Here is a 25,463-nt window from a genome sequence, read left to right on the forward strand (position 1 = left end):
GAGTTAGTGAAAACCCAAGTATTTAGTGAAAACCCCTACTCCCCACCTGGATGCCTAGGAAAACAAAAGCAATCATCACAAGAAAACTTTAATGACGTGTCTGGTCCTTTATAAGTTTAATTTATAAGTTTAGTTCTCATGCATTTAGTCTCCATATTTCCTTAGGCTCCTATTGGCTGTGAATTGTTTTTATATTTGTAACTTTTTACTGTGAAATAATTATAGACTCATAAGCTGTTGCAAAAATAGTATCAAGCAGTGTGGTGTGTCTCTCACCCAGCTTCCCCCAATGGCAACATCTCACATAACTACAGTGCATTAGCAGACCCAGGAAACTGACATTGGCCCAATAGAATTAACCAGACTACAGACCTGTCGAACCCTCCCTACTGAATGCAGCATCTGGCTCTGTCCATCACCCTCTTTCTTGGGTGTTGGTCAGTTTGTCTGAATGTTTGCCACCATTTGCAAAATAAAATTGTCATTCTTGCAAAGTTACAGAATTTCCTGAAGTTGATGTACGTGATATTGGAGAACCATTCAAACACCCCCAAAGATATTGACAAATGAGCATCCAGCCTATGTGATTCTTAGACCAAGGCACAACTAAAGAAGAGGAAAATGAGGAGAAGAAGACAGGACAGGTGCTTAAAAGAGAACAATTTCATTATGAAAAGACTAAGAAAGGCCTCTGGGAAACTGATAGCATCTTATAATATTTTTACAAGCATGATTCTCTGTATGATCATGGTGTGAAACTTGCAGAAAAGGATGTCATATCATAACTTTCAAACAAATTTTTGTCAGGAAGATGTGTCAAAGAGAAAAAGAAATATCGGCCCTGGCTTCATCATCTGTTTAGTCTAAGAATTAGTGCAGAATTGCAATTGTAATTTTGTTAGCTAAAGATAGAATAATGCCTGTAAATTTTAGTTTCATTTAGTTTCACTTTTAAAAGTAGAGTCTCAATCAAATCTTTTTTTTCCTCTTGACATTTACTATGAAATTTTAGTTCCATTCTAACTGAATTTGCTTTTACTTTACTCTTTTTGGTACAAATGATCCTCAAAGATCAAGAATTTCCTGACAAGGTATTAAAGGGCAAAGGACACAATGACTAGTTCTTCCTGGAGGGGGTCAGGAGAGTCTTCCCCTAAGTAACATTTGGGCTGGGTATTGAAGAATGTGTAGGAGTTCACCAAGTGAAGAAGAGGAGAAAATGTATACAGTAAGAGAATAGTGTGAGTTGAAGTCACAGGAGGATGGAAAAGCATGGCTTCCCTTCAGATACTGTGAGTGGGTCACGATGTAGCTGCAGTAGACTGGGATGGGGTAAGGGGTGTTTTTCATAATAGGAGATGAAAGCACAGAGGCTGTGCACATGAGACCTCATTGAAGAGCTGATGCTTTATCCCAAGGCAGTGGGGATAAAGGGTTTTGAGCAGAGGGTTTTGAGCTGAAGCAGGACATGATCAGTGTTGCAGTTTAGAAAGATTCCCCTAGCTGCTGCGGCTGTGAATTAGAGGAGGTGAGGGTGAAGGTAGGAAAACAAATTTTTTTTTTTTTGGCCATGCCGCAGGGCTTGTGGGATCTTAGTTCCCCCGACCAGGGATTGAACCTGGTCCTCAGCAGTGAAAGCACAGAGTCCTGACCACTGGACCAGGAAAACACATTTAGAGAGTGGTGGCTACGATATAGGCTCTAGATTAGACCACTGTGTGGAGTCAGGCTCCACCACTGACTAGCCCTGGGACACTCCCTTAACCTTTACAAGCCTCAGCTTCTTCATCTGTATAATGGGAATAGTAACAGTACACACCTCATAGGATTTTCAGGAAGATTAACTGTCAGATATTCTGCTATTAGATAAGGACCACATTGGAGGCTAGATGAGACATGATGGGGAAGATTATATTAAGGATTATAATTTAGGCTGGGTAGAGATGAACGTGGATTAGAAACTCCAGATATACATTGGCCATATAATCAAATGACCCAGGAACAAATTGCAGGAAGGGGAAGGATGTGGTTCAGGCGGAAGATGGACTTCAGGTCCTTGACCTGGCTGCCCGGGGAGAGGGAATGTCATTCACTGACTCAGGAAACAAAGAAAGAGGAGCAGATTTTGAGTTCAGAGTCAGTAGGTTTGGCTTTGAGCGTGCGTAGAAAGATGAGATGCCCTATCATAGTTAGGAATTTTTATCTTTGTGTCAGGAATGTTTTTATTTAATGCAAGTTTGTCATAAATAGTTCCATAAAGAACTAGAGAAACTATGGTAGCTATCTCAACCACTAGAAATTATGCCAAACTTTTATAGTCCAAAAAAAAACATAGTTTGTTCAAGAAGGGAGAGGACTAAGAACAAAATTCTAGGAAATTTCACACATCCTGAAGTCATTTATATTAGAAGTAATGGAGAGACTCCTAATTCTAGCTCTATGGAGGATTAGAACCCTAATACTCCACCCACTGAAACAACTAAAATGCTGCATAAAATACTTGAATGCATCTTTTTTTTTTTTAATTTTTTATTTATTTATTTTATTTATTTATTTTTGGCTGTGTTGGGTCTTCGTTTCTGTGCAAGGGCTTTCTCTAGTTGCAGCAAGCAGGGGCCACTCTTCATCGCGGTGCGCGGGCCTCTCACTATCGCGGCCTCTCTTGTTGGGAGCACAGGCTCCAGACGTGCAGGCTCAGTAGTTGTGGCTCATGGGCCTAGTTGCTCCGTGGCATGTGGGATCTTCCCAGACCAGAGCATGAACCTGTGTCCCCTGCATTCGCAGGCAGACTCTCAACCACTGTGCCACTAGGGAAGCCCCTGAATGCATCTTTTAAACACTTTGCTGATCTAGCACAAAGGTAAGGAATCCACAGAGTCCCCAGAGACATAAAGTCAGGGATACTGGGTGGTGAGCATCCATCAAAACCAGTTCTTTCCTGAGGGTTTCTTTCAAACTCTGGATAATTTGAGCTTCACCTTTAAAGGATGCAGTAGGTATAAGGGCAGGACGCAGTCTAGGGAACCCCCAACTGAGAATTTAACAGTAGATCCCATAATAGAGCAGAACCCCAGAGGATTACGCCCTCTCTATAAGGATGTGTGAGAAACATACCCTGCCAGACAGAAGAGATAGCTACAAAACTTGCCTGTCTCAATCATGGGGGTGAGTGTAGGAGAAAAAAAATCTCACCTGAGAATCTGTCGTCACAAGGGGGTCTTCACTCAGGCTTGTGACCTGAATTCATGCTACGTAAGTAGTAAATAAAAAATTAAAAAAAAAAACCCTCAAGCAAATATGTAATTTAAAGATGTCACAAGTTGAAAGTAGGGTCCCCAGGGGTTAGCAGAAGTGAAGCTGACTACTCACTAATGGAACTTAACTTTACAACAGAACTCAAACAACACCTACAATAAATTTCTAAAGAAACGAATAGCTCACAGGTAAAAAAATCCCACACAGAGGAAAGGAAGTACAACACCATGAGTAGAAATGTAAATGGATCAAACTCTCTAGTCAAAAGACAATGATTTTTAGAATGGATATATTATGTATAAGAGGTATATTTAAAGTTTAAGAGCTCTAGAGAGATTAAAAGTAAATGAGGAGTTCCCTGGCGGTCCAGTGGTTAGGACTCGGCACTTACACTGCCATGGCCCGGGTTCGATCCCTGGTTGGGGAACTAAGATCCCGAAAGCCATGCAGTGTGGCCAAATAAATAAATAAATAAGATAAAAAGTCAAATGATATAGGAAAAAGATATGCCAGATAAATATAATTAAAATAAAGTTAATGTCACTATATTAGTATAAGACAAATAGACTTTAAGGTAAAAGCATTATCAGAGGTCAAGAGAGTCATCGCATAATGATAACAAGTTCAATTCAACAAGAAGATGTAACAATTCTAGCTCTGCTCTCAAGTTTTTCCCTTCTCAAAGGAGAGGCTTATCTTACTTGGTTTCAACAGCTGTTCAGATATTCAAGATATTTCAGATTTAGCTTAAACCGATAAGACTAATTTCCATGAGAATAGGAATTTTTGTCTTTTTTGTTCACTGCTATATTCCCAATGCCTGGTAAATATAGTACCACGCTTGGGTTAGGCACTCAGTAAATGAAATAATTTGTTGGATGCCTACTATGTGTCAGGACATGTATACATGTTTTCTGATAACTTAAATAAAGAATTATGTCCTCAAAACCTCCCTGGACGGCTGGGATGATTAACACCATTTCAAACATGAGGAAATTAAGGCAGTAAGGCACAGAGAAGTAAAAGGGCATCTTCAAACTTGTATCTGGTAGAATAGGGATTCAAATCCACCTATACTAACAACAAAGCCAGCCATTCCCACACACTCCCTGGCTTCCTTTCCGTTAACATGGGCCAGATGTACATCAGTGCAGTTTTATGACACCGCAGTAGATTTATATTAGTTTTATACTTGCTACAGGAAACGGTTACGTTAGTACACACTCATTCCACAGGCTAAGGAGTATGAGTGTCTAAAGTCATATCTTAAAGATGGAAAACAATTCCCTCTGCTATGATGGTACAAACTTCTACCCTTGTGTCATTTGAGGTCCTCCAGGAAGCAGACACCAAGACAGAGTTGGAATTCAAGAGACTGCTAGGGGATATTGCCTCCAAAAGATAAAGGGGAGAGAGAACAGGACTAGGCGAGCAGATCTGATATGTTTGAAAAGAGAGGAGGATTATGTAGAAAGAGCTTCAGATGTGGTGCAGCTCTGAGAAGGCTCAGACAGGTCAACAGGGAGCCTGGGTACTTAGGATGCCCATAGAAGAGCCCCACACTGCCCAGAAATGGCCTTGTATCACTGTCATGCTCAGTCATTGGCCACAGACTTCCTGGGAAGCACCTAGCATGAACCTACAAGCAGAGGCAGAGTCCCGAGGCATCCAGGGCTGGAAGCTGTCAGCTGACTGCACACCCTGTGGCAGGTTCTCTCTTGAGGAGAGCCAAGTGGCACATCTCCAGGGCTACCAAAACCTCGACAGTTTACGAAGGACTCACATCACCCCAGCTCCATGACTAAGGCAGTGGTTAAGTTTGTGATCCTGTAGGCTTTGACAGCGGACACCCTCTGATTAAATCCTGGCAGTTACTGGTTATATGACCTTGAGCAGGACACAATGTCTCTGAGTCTCAGGTCCCTGTGATACCCAAATTCCTTTCATAAGTCTAGAGAACTTATAGAAAACAGTTTGATCTTCTTTGCATCCCCAGAACTGACCCACTGAGAGAAAGAGATAGCATTTCCACACTGGGTCAAATTCCATGTTAACAAATGGTCCCAATACCCCCTTGTTAAGAATATCAAGAGGAATCACAAGGGCCTGCTTTTGAATCTTCTTCAAGTTTCCTTGTACAATGGTGATAATAAGAAAACTCACCTTATAGGCTGATGTACAAATTTCTGAGTTGAAGAAGATGATGCATGGTGCCAGAGGTGGTAATAATGTTGTGGTGGGAACAGTGCTTATCATGATGGAGGTTTGGAGCTGGTGGAGGTGATGGTGATCATGAACGATGGTGGTGAAAAGTGGTGAAAGTGGTGGTGGGGATGGTGGCAAAGATAGAGGTGGTGGGAAGAAGATGAGGAAGGTGGTGGAGGTGGTGGTGATCGTGGAAGTAATGGCGGGGATGATTGAGGTGGTGGAGAGGGAAATGATGGTGGCGGTAATGGAAGTGGAGGGGCAGATGGTACTGGTGACGATGGGGAAGGCGATGGTGGTGGTGGAAATGATGGAGGTGGCAGAGGGGGAGATGATGGTGGTGCTGATGGAGGGGGAGATGATGGAGGTGGTGGTGAAAATGATAGATGTAGTAGAAGTGGTGGAGATGATAGAGATGATAGAGGTGGTACCAATGGTAGTGGTGATGATGGAGGTGGTAGAGATGGTGGTGCTTGTGATCATGGAAGTAGTGATGGGAACGATGGAGGTAGGAGAGGAAGGGAGATGAGGGTAGTGATGCTGGAGAAGGAAATGGTGGTGGTGATTACTGGCGGTGGTGGAGGGGGAGATGGTGAAGCCGACTCCAGCACCCCACTGGGCCCAGGTCCCCTGACTCCAACTCTGGCCCCCATGAGCCTAGGCAGGTCATGACATCATCCTGTAAACTACATGTCAGTCCCCACCCACTCTCCCCACTACCACTGCAGTCACAAACCAGGAGAAAACCCAAGAAGCAAAAGCAACCGTCCACATCCGTGAGTGGTGGTTAAGGTGACTCAGGCTGCGACGTAGTGGCTCATTGTCCTGGTCTGTGGGCAGACACACGGCAGCCACAGGGCCCAGTCCTGCCATGCTTACAGGACCTGTTGACGCAGGAAGCTGCTCTCCTGGCATCTCAGGAGGAAGCAGCCAGGACCTCTCTTCCTTTTGCAAGCCCCCAGCCGGGATTCCTCCTCAGGTTCCTGCTGGGTTCTGCGACTTCACGTCTCTGAGCCTCATCTGTAAGATGAGATGATTATGCACACCTTGCGGCGCCTTTGGTGATGATGAGACCATATACAGAAAGTGTCTAGCTCCCCACTACTTTCACTCAAGATATGGTATCTGAATATTTTAATACATCATCATTATCATCATCTATCTCCAAGTCAGAGGAGCAGGAAATAGTAAGAAGGCAATTGCCTCTCACTCAGCACGTAGGTGACCTCAAGGACTACCTGAGCCCTGAGCCTAGGGCCTGAGCATTCTTGCCTGTGACCCAGCTGCACTGCCTCCTCTCTGCAGACCCTAGAGCACCCTCTCTTTCACCACTTCTAGTCTCAGACCACAAGTTTCTCATCCCCAAGGCCAGACCACAGGTCTCGATTTATGACAAAACCATGACAACATTCACTAAATCAGTTTCCCAAGTGTGGCTCCTGTACCACCCTGCTGGTAACCAGATAACAGGAGAGGAGGGGTTCACCTATAGGCTTTAAATGACAGTGAATCCCATGGCAAGAGAGTTACCTTTCAATTCTTCGTCATCATCGCCATCATCATTATACTGGTCACACCATATGATGCGGCTGTTTTGTAGATTAAAGCAGACAAATATCAGCAATGTCATATGCCTCAGCCTAATTGGATATTTTAGACACACAAGAAGTTATAACGAATAAGAATAGGAATAGGTATGTAATCGCAATTCTGCTAATGAAATAGAACATTAAAGTTTTATCTAAGTCCCCTTGAATCCCTCCGTGATGCTGTCCCCCTTCCTCCCTCTCATGGCCACGCCTCTTCATTCTAGAAATAACCAGTCTCCTGAATTGACAGTTGATCATTTTCATGCACATCCTCCCCTTGTATGTACCCCATCCCTAGACAGTACTTTGCAGACTGCAATTGGTTTTACACTTGTTATGTTGTTGAGCTTGGCATGTTAACGTATGCAGCCCTGGTTCATGTATTTTAACTACTGTGTGAGATTCCATTGTAGCAATATATATTTTTATTTATTTATTTTATAAAGCAGGTTCTTATTAGTTATCTATTTTATACATATTAGTGTATATGTAGCAATATATTGCAACTTGTTTATCCAGTCTACTTTGGAAACATATTTAGGTTGTTTCTAGGTTCTTAGGGTGATTTTTTATGGGTCAATGAAATGACTACCTTCTTTCATTGGTTTTCGTTTATACACGTTAGGTTTCAACTTTTAATAATAAAATCCAATAGCTTTGATTCTATAATCATAAAACCTTGCTTCACGTATCATTTTCATGTCTCCCAAGTCTTCAGCCACACAGAACATCATAAGGACTAATTGACTCTACGCTCTACTCTACAGGACAGACCTAATCAAGTCACAAACACTCAAGGATGAAATTATACATATGCACAGTGTATTTGTCGCTGTTCATAAATTTTATAATGCCTTTCTCTCTGAGATAGACATTCTTAAGCCTTAGACACAATATGTAGAAATTTGCTATTAGCATAAAAAGCATCCAACTTTGTAACAATAATCATATAATCTTTAAAAACCTAAAATACAACCAGAATTGGGAATGGAACTCAGACTCTCCAACCTCTTGCTATACTCCAAATAGCTGCCTTCCACGAGGCAAGTTTAATGTGGTCATTTTGCCACTGTGGGATTGTCAAACAGAAACCATTTAAAGACATTATCCTTCAATACACATAAAGATGAACAGCACTTTTCTTTAAAATTATCAATTTTTCATGGAAGTACAGTCAGATAGCCTTCTTGACATATAACCTGTGATGATTCTGGAAGGAATTACAGGTAGGCAATCATGAATGACCAATGCCACAAAAGGGATAGAGATTATACTATCAACTGAGCTCGTGAGAAGATTCTGGTATGCCTATATCAGAATTCAGAGCCCTTGGTAACCTGTTTTAAGGTTCTCTTCTTAGAAATATAACACCCTCATGGATTTAGCAGCTTTTGGATTCACCTTTGTGTGTAACACCATACTATCATGAAACAGAAGGATATGAAATTGTAAAGATGCAACCATTAACCCTTTAAAACTTGCACTATATCTCAAAGTGTAATTGATTTGACTGACTCCATTTTTTAACAGCCATTAAATTCCTTCACTCTGATTGCGTCCATTATGTGCAATTCATTAAATCCGCATGTGTTCCAGAATGCTTATAAAAGACATTCATCTCTATTCTATGTTGATTGTTATCTCTTATTTTTTGCCATCACAAATAATGCCGCTTGGTGTGTCTTGCACATGTGTTAAGAATTTTCCTGGGTTATATGGTGAGGAGTGGAAATACTGGGTATGTACTTCTCCCATTTCACTAGGTATTGCCAAAGGGTTACCCTAGATGATCACACTATTCTAAGTGCTCTCCAGCCGAGTAGGAGAGTTCTTGTTTTTCTACATCCTTAGTGGTAGCTTTTAAATTTTTTACTACTTTTCTGATGCAGACCGTTTCAGCTAGGTGCTGGTCTACCTTTAACCCCTCTGTAACACTTGCTAACCACCCTTTGTCACAAAGAGACATTGGACCTCAGGATCAGAAACTTCAACAAGCAGAAGAATATAAACATCATTTTACTTTCCATCCGTTTATCACTATTCTTGGGCAAGTGATATGACTTTCCAACTGTGATAGGAATATGAAATTTCCTTTTATGATATATTAAAGAAATAATCCAGATTAAAGTAAAATATCAGGTAAATAATAGCACACATTGCATGTGATTATAAGAAAAAAGTCTTACAGGGAGATTTGAATCACTGTAGACAGAGGAAATGCTGCGCTCATGACTAATCACAAGGGAATACCGTGGAGCTCTGGGACCAGTGGTTCTGCAGCAAGGTGACACCTCCCTATAAACGGCAGCATCTCAGAACTGAAAGAAGTTCTAGGAATCATGTAATCTGACCTACTATTTCACATGTGATGAAATAGTGGGCCAGAGAGAGGAAATGTACTGCCTGTGGTGGCACAGTGAGTCAGTGACCAAGTAGAAGCTGGCTTTCAGATTTTCCTGACTAAGCATGTGAACTGGTAGTGCACTGGATTGATAGGAAAGAGGAAGGTAGCCTTGGAAATGGCTAGGAAAAGCTACCCTAGTCCCTGGTTCTGTGCACCCAATGTTTGCTGTTTCATTATCCATCATCTCCACCTTGGATGCTCGGGGATGGATTCTCATGTCCTGGTTCTCATCCCCACCTTGGATGCTCGGGGATGGATTCTCATGCCCTGGTTCTCATCCCCACCTTGGATGCTCGGGGATGGATTCTCATGCCCTGGTTCTCATCCCCACCTTGGATGCTCGGGGATGGATTCTCATGCCCTGGTTCTCATCCCCACCTTGGATGCTTGGGGTTGGATTCTCATGGCCTGGTTCTCATCCCCACCTTGGGATGTTTGATGGAGACTCATGGCCTTGTTCTTATCCCCACGTTGGATGCTTGGGAATGGATTCTCAGGCCTGGTCCTCTCTCTCAAGTGCCTCAGAGGTGAGGTAATTTAGAACACGGTTTCCTTATTCCTCTCAGCAGCTGACCCACCTGCCATCTTCTCCACAACCATGGCTGAAGATGCCATCTATTCCTTCTGTTAAAATTCTCTTTTGGCCCCCTTCTTTCCTAACTAATAAGTTTTAAGCTCTCAAATCTCCTCTTTTTCTCTCAGGGATAATTGATGGGCATTACCACCTTGTCCAAGAAACTGCGTGGTCTTCCAACTGCTGGGGAAAGAAATCTCAGAAAGAAAGGGGAAGTAGGGGTAAAAATTTCCTCTTCCTCTCTAGCTCCGGTAAAGCAGACACTTTTCTGCATCACAAAGTTAGTTCTGATGAAACTGAGAACATTTGCACAGGTATCTACCTCATTCTTTTGTCATGGGGGAAGACCTGTGTGAAGATGTAAAACTTTGTTTTGTGATTGTAAAACTATTCTTAAAAGTATTATTTGCACAAAGAAGTACAAGATACCCAGCCTTCAAAATTAGTGATTTGCCGTGTGAATTATGACTTTAATGCCTAAAAAGTGTGCAATTTTGATTGTCTTAATTGATAATTTGTTGCCAGGAGGATAATATTTACATCTACATCTCTGTTTGCTTAAAAGTACAAGTACTTTATTAGGTGAGAAAAGCTTTAGAATTTCTATCTTCTACTTCTCGACCTTCTGCCTTTATACATAAAATTTATAATGTCATGATCTTGTTGGACTGCTTATTCAAGCCAAGAGTTGAATCCATCTCATTTAAACTTCTGTATTAATTTCAAATTGCTGCTTAGCTATACCTTTTTGCATGATGTTTTAGTGGTTGTCCAAGGGCTTTTAATATACACCTTCCATTCTCCCAACCTACATAGAGGTAATATTGTACCACTTGATATATAGAAACCTTGCTATCATATGGGTCCAATAATCACCCTGTATGCTATACCATCCTTTATGGTATAGACTTCATATGTATTATATCTACATATATTTAAAATCACAAGATAGTACCCTACATTTTGCTTTAAGCAGTTATGTTTTTTAATAAATTAAGAGGAAAAAAAGCAATCTTTTATACTTACCCAGAGATTACTATTTCTGATGCTCCTCAATCCGTCCTGTAGAGCTGAGTTTCTAACTGATATCATTTTCCTTCCACCTAAAGAACTTATTTTAGCATTTCTTATAGTGCAGGTCTGTTGCAACACATTCTTTTAGTTTTTTAAATCTGAAAATATCTATTTTTCCTGCATTCTGGAGGGATGTTTTCACTGTATTTCGAAATCTCTGTTGACATTTTTTTTCTTCTCAGTTTTTCCAGGATACTGTTCCACTGTCTTCTGGCCTCCATGATTTCTAATGAGAAGTCGGTGATTATTCACGTGCCCTACTGAATGTAATGTGTTCTTTTGATCTGGCTGCTTTCATGAGTTTCTCCTTATCTGTGGCTTTCAGCAGTTTGATTATGATGTGTCTAGGTGTGGATTCCCTTGTATTTGTCCTGCTGAGTTTCATGGTTTTCATTTCACCAAATTTGAGAAGTTTATTTCTTCAAATCTTTTTTCTCATCTTTTTTCTCCCCATTCTCTTCAAATCTTTTTTCTCATCTTTTTTCTCCCCATTCTCTCTCTTCTCCTTCTGTGACTCTAAATATGTATAAGTTGGACCTTTTGACATTGTCCCACATATCCTTGAAGCTCATTTTTTTCAATCTTATTCTCTCTGTTCTTCAGATCAAGTAATTTCTATTGCTGCATCTTAAAGTTTCTTTTGTCATTGCCATTTTGCTGTTAATCCCATTCAATTACTTTTAAATTTTCATATATTGTAATTTTCACTTTTATAATTTCCATTTGGTAATTTTTAATATTTTCTGTTTTTCTGCTGAAAGTTCCTATCTTTTTATTTTCATGAGCATATTTTCCTTGACATCCTTTATGTCTTTTTCATTCATGGTTAGAGTCACTGCTTTAAAAAAATCCTTGCCTGCTAATTTCAACATCTGGGTCATCTGAGGTCAATTTCCATTGATTGTTCTTTTCTCTTGAGAGTGGGTCCCTATTTCCTATCTCTATATAGTCAGGTAATTTTGGATGTGCACTGCCCATCATGAATGATATATTGTAAACACTCTGGATTATGTTATAATCAGAACAGGGTTAATTTTGTTGCTGTTGTTGTTTTGGCAGGTTCATATCTTGGCTGGAATCAAGTGCATAGTCTCCTACCCCCACCCCACCCCCATAGTAGGTTGCAACTCAAGTCTCAGCCCAGCTCCTTTAGCCTTAGTTAGTTGTTTGGAGTCTGCCCATGAATGCATGAATGAGCAAGAACATGAATGAGCCATGAATTCAAGGTTCAGAGGTCAGCCAGATACTTGGGCAGTTTATACACAGAATTTGGAGCAACTTCTCTCTGTCTTTCTCCTTCCTGGAATTTCTACTCCCACTTTCCAGCAATGATTGTTATCCCAAATTCTGTCCTCTGGTTATTCAGGGCAGTAAAACTTTTCATTTTTTACAGAATTTTAGTTGCCCTGCACAGCACTAATTGAGACCTCTTTGAGCTAAACTAATGAGCTGGGAATTCACCAGTGATATTCTTATCTTCCACATATGGACTCCCTTCCAGGGTCTGCCTGCTCTGGTCACTCCCCAGGGCCTTCAGGTAGTCATTTTTTATAACCTCTCCCCTGCCCCACCAGAGTTTTTAGTTGTCATTTATGGTAGAGTTAGTCAGATAGGAGCTCTCACCCATACTGGAAGTGGAAATCCCTGTTTGTCTCATTGAAATGAACAATGCAAATGGTCCCATTTTGAGAGATGGTAAAGCTGAGGCCAGGAAAGGAAACCAGGTCACAGTGTGTTTCTGGAAGAGCAATCAACTATGATTTTAAAGAAAAGGTGGGGTTGGGTTTTTCAGGGTAGAATCCTATAACAGACTGGCTCCTATGTAAAGCCTCTGTTTTGTGTGTTAGTAAATTGGGGATAATGTTAGTATGTAGTCAATGTTCATGAAGTGCTTCTTACGGCCAGTACTAAGCCCTTTAAAGGCATTATCTCTTTTAATCCTCAAGACAACTTGATGAGATTGAATTACTTTTATTGAGAGATTTTTCAGAGGAAGAGTCTGAAGTTTAGTGAGGTTGAGCCCAAGGTGACACAGCTGTTTGCATGATTAATCAATAACAATAATGGCTCATATTTATTGAACTCAGTTGTATTGAACTATTAACAAGTTGTAGATAATGTGCTAGGTACTCTACATGCATTATCTTATTTAATCTTCCCTACAACTCTAAGAGGTAAGTACTATTGTTATCCCTACAGCTTTTCAGATGGAGAAATGGGGGCAAGAAGAGGCTAAGTAACGTGCCCAATATCAAGTAATCTGGGATTTGAACACAGACAGATTGGCTCCAAACCCAACTGCTTAACCTCTACGCCCCAATGCCTTCTTGTTATGATACAACACCTAAAAAGGCCTATCACCTTATAGGTCCTCAAAGAGGCAAGCCCCCTTCCTCTTAGTATAATAAACACTGGATTGGATCTAAAGGAGTCCACAAAGCTGTGAGCTTCTCTGGTACATGCGCATGAGTGGTACCAGCGAACATCTATGGGGTCTAAATCAGCCCCAGAACGCACTTCCATTAATTCATCAGGCAACCCCAGCCTAACATGCAAATGAGGAAATCCTCCTAAGCAGGAATAAACTGCAATAAACTGCAGAGGTTCCCTCATCCTGTTTCTCACTTCACGTTTTGGATGCTGCAGTCTGGGTGAGCAGAGATCTCAGGCGCTGTCCCGGGCAGCTGCCCTGCATCCGAGAGCTACCATGAATCACTTCCAGACCATCCTGAGTCAGGTCCGGATGCTGCTCTCCAGCCATCGGCCGAGCCAAGTGCAGGCGCTTCTGGACAACCTGCTGGCAGAGGATCTTCTCTCCAGGGAGTACCACTATGCCCTGCTCCATGAGCCTGACGGTGAGGCTCTGGCCAGGAAGATCTCCTTGACCCTGATGGAGAAAGGAGACCCAGACCTGGCCCCTTTGGGGTGGATCTGGAGTGGGCTGCAGGCCCCGGCAGCCGAGAGGGACTCCGGCTACAAGGACCCTGGGGGTAAGTGCCATCCCCTTTTCTCATGGAGCAACGCCTGGCTGTAGGCAGCCCAGGGATTTTCCCTCTACTCTGTGAAAATGTGATCATCCGGGTCCCAAGTTGGAAAGGCAGCCTTGGACAGGAATCAAGGTCTCTGGTTGAGCTGGCGGGATCGGCAAGTGCTTGGAGAGCTCAGGCTGTGATGCTGAGGGCACTGGAGAAACAGTGTGCTTCCCACTCTACTTAAGAGTAAACTGTCCACGCAGCCAGATGCCCACTTGGGTCACTCTCCGAGCCGCCTTGATACCTTAGGCACAATGCAAGGCACTGGTGAGGGACACAGATGGACAAATCGGCTATTGCCTGCAAGTGGGGAAGACGGATGCAGGCACAATCAGTGTGTGGAAAAACAGGTTGCCACAGAGAGGAAGGGCCAAAGTGCTGGGGAGCAGAGATTGCCGTGTGTGTGTGCGCATGTGTGTGCATGCGTGCAAGAGTGCACCTGCGTGTATGTGCAGGTGCACGTATGTGTGGGCACATGCTTGCATGTGTATGTACTTGTTTGTGTGTGCGCGCGCATGTGTGCATGCGTGCAAGAGTGCACGTGCGTGTATGTGCCGGTGCACGTATGTGTGGGCATATGCTTGCATGTGTATTTACTTGTGTGTGTGTGTGTGTGTATGTGTGCACGTGTGTGTGTGCATCTGGGTCATGGAGAGAGACAGAAACTGAAAGACAGGGAGAGAGAGAAAGGGAGGGAGAGACAGGAGAGAAAGAGACAGAAATGGAGATGGAGAGAAGGAGGGAAGAAGGGAGGGAGGATGGGAGGAAAGAAGAGAGAGATGGAAGGAGGAAGAGAAAGAGGGAGATGGTGGGGGAAAGAGAGAGAGAGACAGACGAGGAACCAGACTGGAGGGAGAGAGTGTCTTATTTTTAAAAAGTACTGATGGCAATTAATGCATCTTAAATCAGGAAAACAAGCCTATACCATACCGTTTCTGCTCGCACTCTTGGCTCCCCAAACATTTTAGGTCTTCCTTCCCAGTTCCAAAGAGGGTCTCACTTCAATGCAAACAACAGTTTTCCTAAAGACACACGTCTTTCAGTCTCCTCTACGTAAATCTGTGCTTTCCCAGTTTTATGAGCTGGTGTCATAAACTCTAGTTCTTCCTGGTCCTTTCATGGTTCTGGAGTAACTTGAAACAAGATAATCACAATGATTCACATTTATTGAGTATTTACTGTGCACCAGGCACAGCCTAAGCCAGCAGGTAGTTCTCATATCCACCCTAAACGCTTTGATGATCTCCAACCGTATTTTATGCAGAAAGAAGAAACAGAGGCTACCCAGAAGTGACCAACCCCAGTCCCCAGGTGGGAAGTGGTGGAGGCTGGATTTGAAGGCAGACAAGCTTTTAGCCTCAATCTGACCTTGAGGGGTAAAAAAGCCCCTTGATGATTTTGCCATGGGCACCAGGGCAGTGTAGGTATTTCTCCAACTCTTCTGCCAAGATACAAGTTCACATGGGGTTGGCTGTCCTCCTGGCTGAACTCACTCAGATGGTCTCTATCTGTTCCTCGGACACATCTTTTACTCTCCCCCTCCTAACAGACCCCTGGGGGTCTGGGGCATCTTTACCAGCTGAACGACCTCCCTGACTTCTTTTTTTTTTTTTTTTTTTTAATTTATTTATTTATTTATGGCTGTGTTGGGTCTTTGTTTCTGTGCGAGGGCTTTCTCCAGTTGTGGCAAGCGGGGGCCACTCTTCATTGCGGTGCGCGGGCCTCTCACTATCGCGGCCTCTCCTGTTGCGGAGCACAGGCTCCAGACACGCAGGCTCAGTAGTTGTGGCTCACGGGCCCAGTTGCTCCGCGGCATATGGGATCTTCCCAGACCAGGGCTCGAACCCATGTCCCCTGCATTGGCAGGCAGATTCTCAACCACTGCGCCACCAGGGAAGCCCTCCCTGACTTCTTAATGGGAGTGCAAGCGGCCTCTGTGGTCTTTTTTTTTTTTTTTTAACTTTTTATTTTGTATTGGAGTATAGTTGATTAACAATGTTGTGTTAGTTTCAAGTGCACAGCAAAGTGGTTCAGTTATACATATACATGTATCTATTCTTTTTCAAATTCTTTTCCCATTTAGGTTGTTACATAATATTGAGCAGAGATCTCTGTGCTATACAGTAGGTCCTTGTTGGTTATCTGTTTTAAATATAGCAGTGTGTACATGTCAGTCCTAAAGATGCTACCAGAAAACCACCAGAGCTCATCAATGAATTCGGTAAAGTTGCAGGTTACAAAATTAGTACACAGAAATCTATTGCATTTCTATACACTAACAACGAAAGATCAGAAAGAGAAATTAAAGAAACAATCCCATTTACCATCGCATCAAAAAGAATAAAATACCTAGGAATAAACCTACCTAAGGAGGCAAAAACCTATACTCCGAAAACTGTAAGACACTGATGAAAAGAAATGGAAGACGACGCAAACAACCTATGCGGTCTTGATGGGGGTGCAGATGCCAACTTCCGGGGCTGTCAAAGCGTTCCTCTCTCCTTGACTCGCCCCCTGCTAACTGCAGGCTCCTTCACACCGCAGGCTACCCAACACCTCTGCCCTGCCCTCCTCTCTCTGCGAGGGCTGGTTCCTGTTATTAAACTCCATTTCCTCCCTGGGGACGTAATATTTTTATTTCTGATCCCACGTGACTCTAGAAAGGGAACTGGGCTCAGGGCGGTGTGGGCTTCAGAGGCCGGGAGACAAGGAAGAATAAATCACTTCCTTTCCCCGTTGCTTACCTCCCCCTCTTCCAGGCCAGCTCCCCCCAGGCATGAAAGACTCAACTGTAAGGAGTACGGGCAGGTGTGCTGCTTTGGGGCAGGGAGAAGAAGCAGCCTTCAGAGGGGGAGAAGGGGAACTGGGGAAGAGAATTGTGGGGTTTGTAAATAAAGGGCACCGACTTTAGTTTCAACAGGGTTTCAGAAAAGGAAATCAGTGTGTGAAGTTTCTGTCACTCTCTCCACAACCCTATCATGAGCTTCACCCTCCGCTGCTCTAAACCCTGCACCGACTTCCCGTGTCACTCAGAGGAAAGCTAAATCTGGACGATCCCCACAAGGCCCTTCACGATCTGGCTTTCATCACTGCTCTGCGCCCATCCTGTACTCCTGCCTTCTCATCTTCTCCATACGTGCTGGCACCCTCACTGTCCCTGGGACAGGCCAGGCACGCTCTCTGTCACAGGACCTCTGCACATGCCATTCCCTCCATCTGGAACACTCTTTTCTCCAGATATCCTCTTGGCCAACATCCTTGAATCCTTCAGATCTTTGCTCAAATGTAACCTACTCAGGGATGCCTACCCTGATCATTCCATTTAGAATTGCAACTCCCCCTTCACCCTGTGAGCAGTGCCCCCTTCCCCCATTGACACATTCACCTTCTATATACTTTACTTTTGTATTACATTTGTTGTTTGTTTGTTTGTTTTTGGCTGCACCACGAGGCTTGTGGGACCTTAGTTCCCCGACCAGGGATTGAACCCGGGGCCCTAAGCAGTGAGACTGCGGAGTCCTAACCACTAGACTGCCAGGGAATTCCCTATGTTTGTTGTTTCTTGTCTGACTCCCTCACCGTAAAATAAGCTCCCTGTGGACAGGGATCCATGCTTTCATCACGGATGCATCCCAAACGCTTAACGCAGGGCCTGGCAAAGGATAGGTGTGCGATATGTGTTTGTTAAATATTAGACTGAGGGATGGTAGATGGATGGATGGATGGATGGATGGGTGGGTGGTGAGTGGATAGGGGGGTCGGTGGATAGGTGAATGGTTGATGGGTGGTGAATAGGTGGATGGGTGATGGATAGGTGGGTAGATGCTTAGGTGGATGGGTGAAAGGTGGGTGGGTGTGTGCGTGGGTGGCTCGTGTAGTCCCATTACTCTCACTTTACAGGTAAGTACACTGAGGCACAGGGAGGTAAAGTGATCTGCCTCGCTCATGGCCTGGGAGTGGGGGGCTATGAGATATTGGATCTCATGAGACTGGATCTCTCGCTGCACTTTCTGCTTGGTTGCCTCTTCGGCATAACCTAAAGGGATACTGTAAGTCTACCCAAAACAGGCTGACCACCTTCAAACTGAAACCAGCCTGATGATTCAGAAGTCACCTTTAGATATTATAATGCTTCAGTTGCAATTGTGTAGGAAGCCCACTTCTGGGGACGTGACCTTGGGGATTGACTCTACTGCACAGAGCAGCACATGTACATCCAGCCCCCAGGCAAGCTCGGGGGAGTCCCAAGAGTCCTGACAGAACTCAGCAGCCTGACTGGGGAATCAAAGCAAACACTCAGGCAGTCTTTGGCTGACACTGGCTGACAACACCTGGAGGACAATCAGAAGCCAGAGAAGAGAGATATTGGATGGCAGTGATGGAAAAAGAACCAGGCTGGAAGCTGGACAACTCTGGTTCTGAGGCCATGCTCTGCTGCTGCTTACAAACTGTGTAACCTTGGCCACATGCCTGAACCACTCTGACCCTCGGTTTCTTCATCTCTAAAATGGGAGTGATGATATAAACCTCCCAGGGTTATAGTGAGGGTTAAATGAGATGGAAGCTGGTAAACTATCCAAGGCGGTTCTTGGCATTAGACAGATAACTCCAGGAATATTGGACAGGGGGAAGATAAACCAGGGGTTTGAGTCTGCAGTCTCATTGGGGGCCTCATGTCATATCTAGACAGCTACTCCAGTGCTGAGTGCTTGGTGCTGTGTGCATCTGAGAAATGGGCCAAGGTGCCCCCCACCCTCAAGTTGGCACATTAGTTAAGCACATGGGCTGTGGCCTCCATGCCAGCTGTGACTCCCTGATTCCAAAGGCTATGACAGTGAGCCCTTCCTGGGACCCTTCTGGGCCTCAGTTTCCACATCCGTAAAATGGAGGTGATACTAGCATCCAGAGTGGCTATTCTGAGAATTCAGTGACATCATCCAAAATAAGGCACATGCATTTCTGGCAAGAGGAAAGCTCGTTCTGACTCGTCAGCCTCGAGGGTGGCATTTGGGGTAACCACAGACCCAAGGGGCACAGAAGGATGACTGGGGGCAAGGTCAGACCCAGCCGACCTCTGGTTTGTGAATGGAGGCACAGCGGTGCTTTTGGGGTGAGCTTTCTCGGAGGCTGTAGGACGCCCCTGCTATGGTTTTATATATTATTGTTTTCTTCGGCTTTCCTTTGCTGGTTTGTCGCTCTATGTCTTCACGATGTGGTACTTTTGCCCATGAAGACTCTGTTCTAGGAACCACAGAACAAAGGCTCCTTCTAGGATGTTGCCTGATTTATTGGAAAGGGAGGGACACACCCCAGGCTGCTAAGCTCCTCCTCCCGCTTCCTTCCCCATTTGGTTCTTAGGATGAGAGTCACCAGAGCCAGGACTCAGAGGGGAAGGAGGCCACGCCCTCCCTTCCTCTGACACCTTCCTTTCCCAAAACCTGTTCCTGCTCTGATCCCTGATCAGGGAGCCTCCGTGGACTCCTGGAAGGAGATGTGTTGGCAAGGACCACTTATTTTTTCACCTTGAGTAGCTTCCCAGCTAGTCAGACCTACTTCACTTTCACTCCCAGGAGCCGCAGAAGTAGAAGCACCTGCACCGGAAGTTGGCACGTCCACATGGGTTTTCCCAGGCTGACCAGTGGCCTGTTCTATACTCAGCTTGGCTCCAAGTCTGGCACCTGACTCAACCAGGGACTGTTTCTGTTCTTTGTTGTTACCTTGAACAGCTCACCTGTGTTCTTACTTAACCATTTATTGGTCTCTCCACCTACCTGCCCATCCACCTACCTGCCTACCCTCAAACTACCTGGTCTACTTAACCACCTACTAATATCTACTTATCAATTCAACAACTTACATCTACTATCTACTTCTATCTACTTATCAATTTATCAATCTTTCATTTATCTGACTGCCTGTATATTTATGTATCAGCTTATTTACCTGCTTTCCTACCTACTAATCCACTTGTACCTTTGCCCACGGACAGGCCTACATTCTCATACACCTTCCTACCTGCCTAATTTGCCTACATACCAGTTTTTTTCTTTCTATTCACCCACCTCTCCACCGATCTCTTTTCCTTTCTTTCTCACCTCCTTTCTTCTCTCTGCCTTAAGCATTTACTTAGCACCTGCCAGAAATGAGGGGGGGGGGGTCACAAACAAACATAAGAAAAGACACTTAAAACCTAGTAAGGGAGGACTCTCCATCCATTTGGAACTTATCTGCCTTGATCATTCAAATCCAAACGCCATCCATTCGCTCAACCAATCTTGGAGTCCTGTGTCTTTTAAATAAGAAAATCAAACACAGTAAGACAGACATTAAGGACCTTGTGACCTAATCAGAGGCAGCAGGGGGTATACTCATGAAATAGGAAGTTCACGATGTATTGCCAAATCCGTGGCAGCAAGTTTGCTAAAAATGAGTAGGGCAGGAGGTTGTTGTTAGCTGGACAGGTGATGAAGGTGGGAACTTGGGCCTTGAAGGATGGCTAAACTACAGCCCGATGGGAGGAGGCAGGAGGGTGGTCCTGGGGTTGGGGGGAGGGTGGGGGACCCTGCTTGAGCACAAGTACATAGGTAGGGCCCAGCTGCAGCAAGGGGTGGCAAGCTTTCAGGAATCCTACCTGTAAGACCAAGTTCCCCCATCTCCTCTCCCTGGTACTTGGCAGGGGACCCCAGACTGGTAACTTTAACAATGCTTCTGACTGTAGCTTTGTCATGCTGGATCCTGACTTGAGACAAAGAAATGTGGGTGCCCAGGGCAAGGCTTGCCTCCACAGCACTGAGAGGGGCCCTCAGTCAGAAGGGAACTGGCTTTATCCTGGGCTCTGGAGAATGGTCACCACCTCTAGGGGGGTTTTGAAGAGGAGCATCAGCAAGCACGCAGGATGCTTTAATAGGAAGAAACCCTGGGGTTGGCTGAACCCCTCTGCCCCCTCTTAGTCCTGCCCACTCAGTCCTGGGGGCCTGTCACTCCAACTCAGCAACCCCTCTCCTCACCTCCACTGCCTCTGCTGGAATTCAGACCCCCATCGGCTCCTGGCAGGGCACCATGGCGCTCCTCCCTGGTCTCCATATACGAGGCCCTCTTGGTGCCGATTTACGGCCTCTACCATCATTTAAAACACCGGCTAGCACGTGGTCACCCTGCTCAGAAACCTGTGTTGACGCCGGCATGACCAGATTTAGGTCTTGTGGAGTGTGGGTCTGGGGCGGGGGCAGGTGAAGGAGGACATGGAGAGACCAGGTAGCAGACTGCTGCTGTGGTCCAGGTGAGAGATGAGAGCATCCAAGCAGGTGCACCCCAGGCCCAGGGGACTCTCATTCCAAGCTCGGCCCTGCCACGAAGCTGATTCAGAGCTGCCTTGGCCATGGCCGTCAGAGCTGGCTCCCTCTGAGGACAGGAAGTTGGCCTCACTGAATGGCCAGGTGTGCCTCTCCCCGGGCACATCAGGTCAGAGGAAGATGAGACTTCTTGGGACTTCTCATATTCATCATGTCTATTTTGTTAGCCTAACTAAGCAAGACTGTTTCAAATTGACTCTCAGCTTTCTTATTTGTGTGCCCACTTACCCCCCTGGGACTTCTGACAGCAGCAACTGCTTCAAAAATAATCACCATACAAATATAAGCATCATTATCCCCATTTCACACATGGAGAAACTGAGGCCCACACAAAGGAAGTGAGGGGTCCAAGGTCACCCATCCGCTAATAACCACGGGGGCTAGACCATAGCGCTTCAGACTCCCAATCCAGTGTTCTTTCTGTAAAAATGCTTGAGGCGCTGAAGTCATTGTTTCCCAATCGTCATTCATTTCGGTACCACCCTCATGATTTCTTTTCACCACCTACACTATCCTTGGCTCGACAGTTTTTTTTTTTTTCCCAAACTACTCACATTTTGTATTCACCTTTATTTCCCAAGGAAAGTTTATGTCCACCATAAATGAAAAAGAATGCCACACATAGAAGGTAACTATGAAACAGGAGAGCAGAATAATGTTATTCCGTTCTAGCCAGACACTGATGTCTACCGAAGGCTTGAGGCTGGGGGCTGCTCTCTGTGAAATGGGTTGATCATGCATTAGAAGAGGTGTTAAAAACTCCTTAGCCCCAGACTGAGACTTTCTTCTCAAGCTTTCCAGCAGCCTGGGCAGAGAGTTAAAAAGGCGCTAACTTTCTCCCTGCGTGAGACTGACAGTCTCTCCGCCACATCTACGCAGTACCCCCAAACCATGCGGCTATAAGGATACCATATTTGGGGGTAAGACTTTTTTATGTGTAATTTATGTTTTAGTCCAATGTTCTTAGAATAAAAATGATGAATGGACCACTCGTGTTCTCCAGGGAAATTCAGGGCAATTTGGTGTGGGGGTGGGATGGTGGATGGGAGTGGAATCTCAGGAGTTTGCTGGAAGCTAGTTCAGCTTGTCTTGAGGCATTTGTGGGGCTCTGACCGCGGCCCCATCCTGCAGAGGATGGCAGATATTGGCAGCTGGCACCAGCATGGCTCCACTGTGGTCGCCGTTATTTCAGAATGTCAGCGTGTTGAAGACCCTCCAATAGACAACTCCTAACCTTCTGAAGTCGGTCACCCGATTTGGTCCGAAACAAGGAACTGAAATTAACATCAGGCGCAAGTCTGTGTTTAAGGGAGCATGGGCAAATTAGAGCATGTCTAGATGAGAAAAATCTGACAGCTCAGACCACCTGGTAGGGTGAGAATTTTCTGCTGGTCCCTTACTGGCTTCCTTTGCATGTTTACTTAGTCTTGGCGGGCTCCAGACTTCTGTAGGGAGACTGGTCAGAGATGAGGCTGCCTGATTCTGAGCTGGGCATCCGAAGGCATCGTTGGGCAGGCTGAGGGCAACAGGAGGGGCTGCCAGAGTCCGGGAGCTGCTGCCTCACTCTGTTTCTCACACCATGCGTTGCCTGGCTACACGCCCCGCCGGGTCCTACCTGCCAGAGCCACAAGGTAAAAAGGCGGATGGGGGACGTTGGGGCTGAGAACGCTTCTTGATTTAGGGTGAGGTCTCAGCTCGTCCCACCGTCCCAAATTATCAGAGACATTGCTCTGAACTGGGGTGTGAGGGTGGCGAGAGGGGTCTTTGTCCTGCTGGGGCTTTTGGAAGAAGTGAGGTGGTTTGCCATTTCCTTCCACTGAGGGACATTCGGTCTGCCCAGATGCCTGGAATGTAAGAGGGCTTTATCAGCCTGAAGGGTACTAAAGAGCTGACTTTCAGTGGGCGTGTCGTTAGCTCTCAGCATTCACGACCTGGCTAGGCCAACCACAAGATCCTCTCTCTGACAGGTAAACACTGAGGGGCGCGCCCTTGAAGGGTGGAACCCCTGCCAGATCCACCCCATCCCCGGGAAGCAGGGAAACCAAAGCCAGAGTCAGCCCCTTGGTCTAGATGTTGAGCCCCAGCTGGTGGGCAATACAGTCACCTGGACCAATGCTGCCCTCTCCCCAGTTTCCAAACGGTGTTTTGGGGAAAAAATGGGGGACAGGGGACAGATGATGAGAGACAGCATAGCACAGACATCTGGTACCAGCTCTGAAGGCAGCACGGCAGGTTTGAATCGCAGCTGCACTGTTGCCTGGCTGTGAAGTGACACTGAACAAGTCCCCAACCTACTCTGAGTCTGTTTTCCTGGGCTGTTAAATGGGAATAGGGGGAAACTCTTATTACAAGACAAAGGTGAGGAATCAAAGGGTCTAGCACAGTGCCTGGTGCATTGTAGGATCTGAAGACACACATAGGAGCCCGTTATTAGTGTGGTTGAGACTGCAGGACTCCTCTTCTCAGACGCTGCTCAAATGTGAGACTTCCTCTGAACCTGCAGATTGATGACAAGTTTGCCAGCTCTGTTGGTTGCAGCCAGAGCTTGTTGGGGGAGTTTTCCAGGGGGAAAGAGAGGTCAGAAGTCACCTTGACCCACCCCTTCCTCAATACCAGATGAGGAAATCCAAGCCTGGGAAGGGAGGTGACCTCCCCAAGGTCTCAGGGTGGATGGAGCAGGGGTCCAGGACCTCTGGAAGAGGAAGGGTGGGAGGAAAGCGGCCAGGAGGTATGTGGTGATGGGAACTCAGGGTTGCCAGGGCTGAATTTCCAGCCAGGAAAGTTCCTTGAGGAATTTTCTCTTCCTCCCAAGGGCATCCGGCTTCCCAGGAATGAATGGCTCAGCGAGCAAACCCCTGTGCCCTGCAGGGGTGGTTTGCCAGCTTCAAGGTGGGGCTGAGGTGGAGGGAAATTGAGGGCCAGACAGGGGTGTGGATGAGCTCGCTGCAAACCAGGGCTTGTATATCATATGCCTACGGGCAGGCTGCCTCCTCCAAAGCTGGGCACTGGCCATTTTTAGGAGCTGATTAGCCGCTCCAGGGAGTGGGGCGGGGGGGTGGGGTGGGGGGTGGCCTAGGCGCTTCTGAGAAAGCACGTGGCGGGCGCAGCAGGGGGCGGCTCGGGTGCCTGCTTACTCCCCAGCTTGGGTTGGCCCAAGCCCCTTGGTGCAGAGAGAAAGTGAAAGAGAAAAAGGGCAGCCACAGTGGGTGGAGGTGGGGTGGCCAGGCGACTGCTCGCCCCAAGTTCTCTTGCTCGCTGCAGCCTCAGACCTGGCGGGAGGGAGAAGCCACTGGCAGCGCGCGGGAGTCCAGGGAACAGCGGAAGGTAAACAAAATCCCCTTAGCAGCCCCTGTAGTGGGGCTGGGAACAGAGGTTCAGAGACTGGTAGCTACTTGCCTGAGATCACACAGCAAGGCTGGGAGGAGGAGGAAGGCAATGCGCAGAGTGCACACCCTAGAAACTCCTCGTTTCCAGCATCCCTGGATGGATTCCACGCAGGGACTGGGAGCGGCGAACCCGGAGCTGGGCTGCTTTGCCCAGAGCACCGGGGCCCAGGGGAGGCGGCGGGGAGAGCCGGTGGGAGCGCCCGCGTCTGCAGAGAGATTGGGGCACAGAAGGAGCACGCAGAGCGGGGACGCGGTGTGGCCAGACTCTCGGTAGACAGTCTTCCTGCGCGTCCTAGAATCTGAAGAAGCGCGGAGGGGCGCGCGGAGGGAGACACAAGCTTTTCTTCAACCGGGGGACCTAGGACCGGGGCTGCCCTTCTCTGAGCCTCAGTTTCCCTCTTGAATCACGTTCTCGCTCTGACTCTGGAGGCTGGGTACCCGGCCCTCTTGGTGGGGTCCCCAGCGCAGGGAGGGCTATGGGGAGACATTTAAACGTCGGATTGGAGACATCCTCACTTCTCTTTTACCATCTTGGGGGGCAGGGGCTTTCCTGGACTGTGTTTGACCGTCGGCATCTCTACCGCAAGTTGGG

At 46.0% G+C, this 25,463-nt stretch overlaps 2 protein-coding genes and 1 non-coding gene across 3 annotated transcripts in view; all 3 read left to right on the plus strand.

Moving 5' to 3' along the window:
* Positions 1-3,610: 3,610 nt before the first annotated feature.
* Positions 3,611-3,682, plus strand: TRNAV-UAC. Its single transcript has one exon. It is a non-coding gene; the product is annotated as a tRNA-Val (tRNA).
* Positions 3,683-13,808: 10,126 nt separating this feature from the next.
* LOC118881642 (MHC class II transactivator-like) lies at positions 13,809-15,471 on the plus strand. Its single transcript, XM_036826768.1, has 2 exons — positions 13,809-14,091; positions 15,398-15,471. The coding sequence occupies exons 1-2, from the start codon at positions 13,809-13,811 to the stop codon at positions 15,469-15,471; spliced, it is 357 nt and encodes a 118-aa protein (XP_036682663.1).
* A 7,450-nt stretch (positions 15,472-22,921) lies between these two features.
* The window catches only part of LOC118880893 (MHC class II transactivator-like), a 41,632-nt gene continuing 39,090 nt past the window's right edge, over positions 22,922-25,463 (plus strand). The window contains exon 1 of the mRNA XM_036825086.1: positions 22,922-23,116. Within this exon, the coding sequence (XP_036680981.1) occupies positions 23,065-23,116 (52 nt within the window). The 5' untranslated portion in view covers positions 22,922-23,064. The remainder of the gene's footprint in view (positions 23,117-25,463) is intronic.

The sequence above is a fragment of the Balaenoptera musculus genome, chromosome 15, assembly GCF_009873245.2.
Source record: "Balaenoptera musculus isolate JJ_BM4_2016_0621 chromosome 15, mBalMus1.pri.v3, whole genome shotgun sequence".
Lineage (NCBI taxonomy): Eukaryota > Metazoa > Chordata > Mammalia > Artiodactyla > Balaenopteridae > Balaenoptera > Balaenoptera musculus.

Bases quoted from the DNA above. Each gene is read 5' to 3' on its own strand.
- LOC118881642 (XM_036826768.1), top strand. From the start codon at position 13,809: ATGAATCACTTCCAGACCATCCTGAGTCAGGTCCGGATGCTGCTCTCC. The intron at 14,092-15,397 runs GTAAGTGCCATC...TATTTTATGCAG, and splicing joins CGGCTACAAGGACCCTGGGG to AAAGAAGAAACAGAGGCTAC.